General features: G+C 36.6%; 1 protein-coding gene across 1 annotated transcript; it reads left to right on the top strand.

Annotated features, from left to right (window-relative positions):
• The first annotated feature begins 206 nt into the window (after positions 1–206).
• Positions 207–1,524, top strand: LOC112173732 (protein FANTASTIC FOUR 1). Its single transcript, XM_024311415.2, has one exon. It carries the CDS (start codon positions 392–394, stop codon positions 1,364–1,366), a length of 975 nt encoding a protein of 324 aa, XP_024167183.1. The 5' UTR covers positions 207–391; the 3' UTR covers positions 1,367–1,524.
• The last annotated feature ends 6,641 nt before the right edge of the window (positions 1,525–8,165 follow it).

Below are 8,165 nucleotides of genomic sequence, written 5' to 3' on the forward strand. Positions count from 1 at the left end.
TAGTTGGTATGGTATAGTCTACTATACTCTGACTATTAACGTGTGGCAGTCTAGCATAGTGAAATGTTTTGAGTCTACTATACTCTGACTATTAACGTGTAGCAGTCTAGCATATTCACTGTTTTGAGTGGGCACAAAAGCAGCAAAGGCCTATACACCATTGTTAAGGTCTATAGTTAATACACATTACAAAACCCTCCACCGATATCTCCCTATAAATTCAATCCCACCTCTTTCACCTTTCTTTCATGCTCATCACTCCTTTCATCTCCAATATCACCAAAAAACCAAACCTGAGGTTCGCTTAAATCTTTGTATTTTGCCCTAGTTTTCTCCCATTCTTGATCCAAATTCAAACCCTGTTTTGTTCCTCACTCTGTTTTACCAAACCATGTCTTCCACTACTGTCTGTCATCAAGAGCTTCAACCCTGTGTTGAGTCTCTTGTTAGGGTCCAATTGGTACCGCCAAGGCCTAAACTCTCCATTTCTGAACCCCAAGAAATTGGAAAATCCAGTGGCAAACCTAGCTGGAGCTTCCTCCAGTCTTTCACCACCACAATTCAGACCCCCAAAACAGAGACTGAAACAGAGAAGGTCTATGTCCACCCTCTTGTGAAACGCTCAGCTTCGGTGCTCAGCCCCAAAAGCCTGGCAATGTGCACTGAAAGCTTGGGCAGCGAGACGGGAAGCGATGCGAGCAGTGGTGACATGTCTTTTCTGCTTCAAAAGAACGACATTCCTTTGTTGTCACTTGAAGCTGAGAAAACCCAAACATTCTCTGCTACAAAACAGAGTAATGTAGAAACCCGAAAACTGAGTGACAGTGTTCAAGCACCAAAGAGATTGAATCGTAGTTTTAATGGTGGGAATAATTTTCCTCCACCTTTAACTTCTATCGGTGGCTCCAATGGTGTTCAATTTTTGCCTCACCGTGAAGGCGGCAGGCTTGTTCTTAAAGCCGTTCCTGCCACTTCTCCTGCAAACTATTTCAAAGTGGAGCGCGGCGATGGGCGGCTCAGGCTTCAGTTGTTGAGGGATATGACTCTGAATTCTGACACTAATGAGGAGGTTGAAGATGCAGAAGAAGAAGAAGATGAGGTTGTTAGAGAAGAGGAAGTGGTTGAAGAAATAATGGGAGTTGAGACTGAAACATGTCGGGAGGAAGAGGAAGAAGAAATGGAAGTGGAGGAAAAGAGTGGTCGCTATTGGGAAACAGAGGAGGAGGACACGGAAGGAAATAGTGGGAGTGTTGTGGGTGAAATGGGAATGGAGAAGAAGCTTCCTAGCCGTTGCAAGGAAAGCCGGCGTGGTAACAACAAAATGGTCATGAATTGGCCGCCGGAGTCGTTCTGGGTCGCTACCTAAGACAGAGTTGCTCTGTTTCTGAAGATTAACTATTATTTTTTCACTCTGTTTTTTTTTTCTTCTCTATTTTCCTAGACTTGGTCATGAAAATATTGAAGTTCCCTAGCTTCGATTGTATCCTAATCAGCTAATTAATGTTAGTTATTATCGTTATTGGACACTCTAGCCTTCTTTTAGCTATAACTCTTTATTCAAGCTATTGTTATCAACTCTCAAAACACACCATTAATATGAATAATTGAAGATTATGATTTTAGAAAACTATACGTGTTTGTAATTACATGTTTTAAATTAACAAAATAACGTCTTTTTCAAAATTTAGTTAAAAAAAAAAAAAACACAATTTGAGCTTGAAACCTCATCATCTAAACGACGGGAGAAGAAATACTAACGCCAATCATCAGCCAAACTGACATCCAAACGTGCACAAAGTGAGTGTGTGACGTAGTCTTACTGACTACCACAATTTAAAGCATTTTCTGGTCCCAAAATACTGGTATCCAATCAAATGGGCCTATCACTCCTATAGCTAGCATTTTGGACCATTTCATGAAAGTGCAGCATGTACTGCAAACTTTTTATGATTGCAAATTCTTCCCTCCCCAGGCAAGTTGTGAACTTGTGATTATATCACTATTGCTTTCCTTGTATGAGTTTCAGTACTATTATTCTACAATCATAAGGTCGAAATCAGTAAATGAAATTCTTGGAGAGTGAAATTTGCACCCCACTTTTCCTATTTCACACTTCTTTTTAAATTTTTTATTACTTTATTTCCAGAAAGTTATAGTATTTTAATAATAAAAGCATCATGTGTTGATGAAAAAAAAAAATAAAAAACTCCAATAGGAGTATGAGTTGTGAAACTGGAAGTATTAATTTCACTTTTTAATGTTGAACTAGACATGCGTATAAATAATACAAAACTCTTTTCTATTTTGTTCTTAAAACTGAATTGCTAGTTGAGAAAACAATCGAGCCTTTTCCATCAGTACCCATGTCCGTACACTAGGGTTTCTAATCCCTAGCATGGTGATAAAGGCGTGGTATATTCTGAAGAAAATGGGATCACTCGAAAGTAGTTACGGAGCGAGTATGCCTAGTAACTATCATGGTCATGGCCTCGAGGGCAAAGGACTGAAAGAGTAACATGGACTCACCTCACCAAAGTATGTCATCCCATGTGTTCTCTTTTTCACTCTAGAGATTCCATCATGGACAAAGAGGTACGTCAGTCAGTCGCACTCGATCACTCACCGCGCCCGACTTGTACGTAATCGATTATTGTCTTAAGTATTTATCAATCATGTCAAAATTATAGAATTCTATATCGTAAACTTTCCTGTACGTTGTTCCTAAAAATATGAGATATTGATTTCTTCACTTATTGTTAATTTATTTTTGACTCGAATATTTTAATTTCAATAACCCTTTCAAGATAAAAAAAAAAAAAAACGCTTGCACGTAATGCGGACTTAGTTCCGGCCTTTTCTTCCTCTACCTTCTTCATGTTAATTCACTTACAGTACCATCTGCCTTGACCTCAGTTGCACCAAAACAAAATATTATTAGGTTCACACAAGTAATATATATATAGGCAGGTAGGGTGAAAAGAAGAGTGCAATTGTACGTGAGAAATTGAAGTGATCGGATAACTAAATTGGTTACATGAGACGAGAGCTGCTAGGTAGTTAATGAGGTAATACTATTGTCCAATAAGGTGGAGTTGGGACATACATACCTCAATGTGTACCTATAATAATAGTATAATGGCGTAGGATTAGGATCGTGGTTTAGGAAAGGAAAGGAAATCGTCAACGACTCAACGATAACACATGGATCATTGTGTCCAATACATCATCTTATTTGCTTTAAGTACCTAGCTAACTATCTAATCTTATTAGGTAGCTAGAGCTCTAACAATAGCACATATCACATATGTGGTGAGCGTATATATACATCATCGTACATATCTAGATACTAGTTAAGTAGGCTAGTCAGGGCTGGCCGGCCAGCTTGGGATCGAAATATCTCTTATTAGATTCTACTCTGTGTCGCCAGAACCATGATCGATCTCTTTCATTTTAGTGAGCTGCTATTTCTATCATGATAGGTATTGGCATGTAACTACGTAACAAAACTGCCTGCCTAGTTTAGCTGTTGTTGGATTAAATTATGCATGTTCAAAATGTGCTAACTGAATCACGTACCTCATAAAACCGAAATTGGTTGGTTTGATACGTGCCTACCTATTAGAGATATTTTATCTGTCATCACATTATCACATACGCATTAATTCTCATTATTGCTAATTAATTAATTGTAGTCATCAGTTGAAGATGCTCTAAGACTAACCGGTCTATCGATCCTTTATATCGGTCATGTACTAATTAGAGCAACTCTAACAACTTCTTTATATTTTGATTTTATTCTATTTTATGAAAAAATGAGCTTCTTTTGCTCCAACAGATTCCCTATAACTATCCCTATTTTAAGAATAGTGAGGAAAAAGAAAACCAAATTTCCTAAATTTACAGCAATTTCTAAAATTTTAAGGATTATGGAGATTTTAGACATTGCTGTAAAATAGAGAATTTGTTGGAGTTGGTGAAGAAAAAAAATATTAAATGTTTGACTTTTGCTTCCCTATAATACAAAAATTATAAGGAAACTGTTCGAATTGCTCTTAATAGTTTAGGGTTTAGGATATCCCTGAATTTTCTGAATTTTATCATATATATGCCTTACTCTGAATTTTATGAATGTTCTGTAGTCTGTTGTTGCATGTCATCTTTATTTGTATGCGAGATTCCGCAACATACGATTGTCGGCGTCCTTCATCATCATTTCCGGGGGGGGGGGGGGGGGGGGGGGAGGGGGAAAAGTAATCAAAGCTCGCTCCGGCCGCTAGTTATCAGCTTCAATACTCTTCACTCACTGGCTAGTACTTTCAGAAACTCGATGACATGATCGACTAAATGATGATGATGAATGAAGTGAAAGAAAGTCATCCACCGCTCAACCCTCCTCTGTCCACAGCTTATTGGTTGAGTATCTGTCGATCCCGTGGGGCATTAGTATTAAGTTCTGGGTGCTCATCTCTTTTTATGACAACGTCAATCAGTACTTGGTGTCTGGAGGAGGGGGATTCGACTGTACAGACTTGCTTCACGTACCACCTTGTTCAACTACAAAGCGGAGAAATTCGAATGCGTAACACACAAAACCAATCGTTTATGTAACTAATTAAGGAGGAGGGCAATGATATAACGTCTCAATGAGGTTTCAAATTCTAGGTGATATGTCATGTAAATAAATCGAAATTTTATTTTTAATTCCACATAATATATTTTGTCACATCATACTATTGCAATACTAATTTTACCTTTTTATACTTCCTTTCAGAGGTTAGCATGATGTGGCATGATATATTTTGTCACCTAATTAAATTCATTATTCATTTAAACTCTAGCTACATAAAGAGAAAAAATGAACAAAAGAATATATATATATATATATATATATATATATATATATAATCATATGAATATGTATTTTTCACATTGTATTTTCAAAATTTACAAGAACCCAACAAACGTTGAATTCATATACATGTATTATGTAAATCTGTTGTGATCGAATGTATGTGCAAATCCATTGACTGAATTACATGAAAATTTTCTATTCTTGATTGAAAAAAAAATTAAAAAAATTGTTGTTTAAATCTAAGCATGATTGTAATGAAAAGAAAAAATGAAAAAAAAAAAAAGCCAAAACAACTTTGAGTTGTTAGATTTTGGAAGGATAAGATTGTATTTTTCTCAAAAGTTACATGACAAGATTTAATAAATAGGTAATGTGTGTAGGTGACACGACACCTAAAATTGAAGTCACAAATCTTAGACCTCATTGAGGTCACAAATCATTTTCCTTAAAGAGGACTCTAGGTTGTGAACTTAGAATCTTGATACGAGATTCTTTAGTACTCTCAACAACATGCATAAGTTTAAAGATCTCTCGGTATTTATAGGTTAGGACAATGTGTGTTCACAAGACTTTTCCTCTTGAGGTAGAAGTAGGGAAGGACCAAAAGGCCGAAAATAATGCACGTGCGGAACCTTTCTCCCGTAAAAGAAAAAAGTATTCATGATTTTTAGTCAAAATCGCATGTTTTAATTTTCTAATGAAAATATTTCCATCCTCAAATCATGAGTTTTCAGGATTTTTAGAACTGACAAAATTCAAAGATATTGACCTAATTATTTTTTTTATAGTTTTTCAAAATTGAAAAACCGAAGAAGTCATAAAAAACATGACACGATACCTAACATTGAGACCACAAATCTTATGCCTCATTGAGGCCACAAATCATTTTCCTTAAGGAGGACTCTAGGTTGTGAACTTAGAATCTTGATACTAGATTCTTTAGTACTCTCAACAACATGCATGAGTTTAAAGATCTCTCGGTGTTTATAGGTTAGGACAATGTGTGTTCACAAGACTTTTCCTCTTGAGGTAGAAGTAGGGAAGGACAAACAGGCCGAAAATAATGCACGTGCGGAACCTTTCTCCCGTAAAAGAAAAAAGCATTCATGATTTTTAGTCAAACTCGCATGTTTTAATTTTCTAACGAAAATATTTCCATCCTCAAATAATGATTTTTCAGGATTTTTAGAACTGACAAAATTCAAAGATATTGACCTAATTATTTTTTTATAGTTTTTCAAAATTGAAAAACCAAAGAAGTCATAAAAAAATATCAGGTCGAGTTTTTGTGGTCTGTCACTTGGAGTAGTTCCTAATTATGTTTTACCATAATGAGATGATGATACCGAAGATTTTTTATTTTTTTTACAATGTTTGACTCGCTTTGACATGCCATGAGTGTCTCTATGAACACCTCTAAAGTGTCAAATGGTCTTAAGACCTTTATATCTTGAAATTTTGTCGTGCAATTTACCATTTTGTGTTGGTTACAAAGATATAACGGCATAATTTGTTCTGTTGCTTTGCATTAACTATCTAAATCTTTTTCTTTTTTTAAAAAAATCAAATAACTATCTAATAAATCTTTGATTTTATTTTTGGGGAAATAATCATTTACCCAATTTCAGCTTAAAAATTGTCCACTTGCTCCACTAACAGTTTTTTAACCTCATTTACCCAAAACACTCTAAGAGATTATTTCCTTAATACTCAATTAATTCTTTTTATTTATTTTTGGGACTTTTTTGTCCTCTCCTTCTTTCTCACTTAGAGAGAGAAGTCATCCTCCACCTTGCTGTGCTCCGATGACCGGAATCCGGCGACCGGTGACCGGATTCCGGTGTCTGAATTTATTGCCCCCTAATAATATCCAGTAACCATATTATTGCCCCCCAGTAATCATATTGTTGCTTCCCAGTAACCATATTATTGCCCCCCAGTAATCATATTATTGCCTCCCAGTAATCATATTATTGCCTCCCAATACTCATATTATTGTCTCCAATAATCATATTATTGCCCTCCAGTGAATTGTATAAACTTCCGAAACCAAAATGAATACACTACAGGCACAAATGATCAATTTATATGCATATTATTGCCCCCAATCCTCATATTATTGCCCTGCATTAGACATGTATAACTACTCAATAAAACCTTTTTTTTCATTCTTCTTCAGAAGCACTAGAGACACATAAAGTGCATAGATTCCTAAAAACTTAGGGAATTATTAAAAGTAAAGCTACTAACATAGGATCCCTAGAATTTTTATGGGCCTAGGGCTCAGGGTAAGAGCCCCAATCCACAATTGTGCAGTCCAAGTTAGCCCAAGAGAAGGCCCACTCAAGGACCAACAGGCTTGGTGTTGATACCCAAAAAATCACAGGATAAGTCGTACGCACATTTCAACCCCAAAAAGAAAACACACATGCAAATCACATTCAGAAAGACAAAAAGTTACATATCGAACTGTCATGCCACATGAGAATTTGGTCAGCCTCTCATTTGAAACCCAAAACCCATATCAGAAAAGCCCAACTACCATTTTTCTTCTTCGTTCTAAACTCACCTTCTTCCTCACAGCAACGTAATATCTCACCTTCTCCCTGCAGCAACCTAATACACAGAGAGTTAGCCAAAATCTCTAAGTACAATTGATTCTCTCTGTTAGTCATTGAAAGGGAAACCTTGTGACCAATTAAGGGAATCGTTCCCTCTTCCTTAAACAACACCAACTTCCAATATACCTCGTTCCCTGTTTTCTGTCACTGCGGTGGCTTCTACTATAGTATAGGTTGACTATTACAACAACCCCTGCATTCTTCAAAATCCTCATCTCCCAAAAAGACATCTAGCTCTTTCCTACATTTAAGGCAGATATTATGTATAGAAGACCTTTCTTTACCCAGAAATCAAAGTGTTCTGTACCATCAAAGCCCTCGAATGGAGTCTTTGAAAAGGCATCTTTGCCAATGCAAAGGAGAGAGCAACGATCCAGCACAATCGAGCAAAACCCAGAAAACTTAGAAACACCTACAGCAATCAAGCCTTCAAGCATAGACCCAATTCTCAATCTCTTTTCCAAATTCTCTTTCAAACCAGGTTCCCAGAAACCCCAAATCCAAAATCCGTCTTCTCTCACTGCAATGTGTTTCTAACTCCCACACCATGCTTCACGCAATCAAACCCTATTCATTATCTGAATCACGCACAAAGTCCTCCCAATAATTGGATTATTGGGTTGATTTTGACCTAGTTGATGTTTAATTAAAAAAGGACCCTTACACTTGGCTTGGCCCAGATGCAGCCTCCA

This window comes from Rosa chinensis, chromosome 6 (assembly GCF_002994745.2).
Source record: "Rosa chinensis cultivar Old Blush chromosome 6, RchiOBHm-V2, whole genome shotgun sequence".
Classification (NCBI taxonomy): domain Eukaryota; kingdom Viridiplantae; phylum Streptophyta; class Magnoliopsida; order Rosales; family Rosaceae; genus Rosa; species Rosa chinensis.

What these genes read in the sequence shown, in the direction of transcription:
- LOC112173732 (XM_024311415.2), top strand. Translation starts at nt 392, where the DNA reads ATGTCTTCCACTACTGTCTGTCATCAAGAGCTTCAACCCTGTGTTGAG.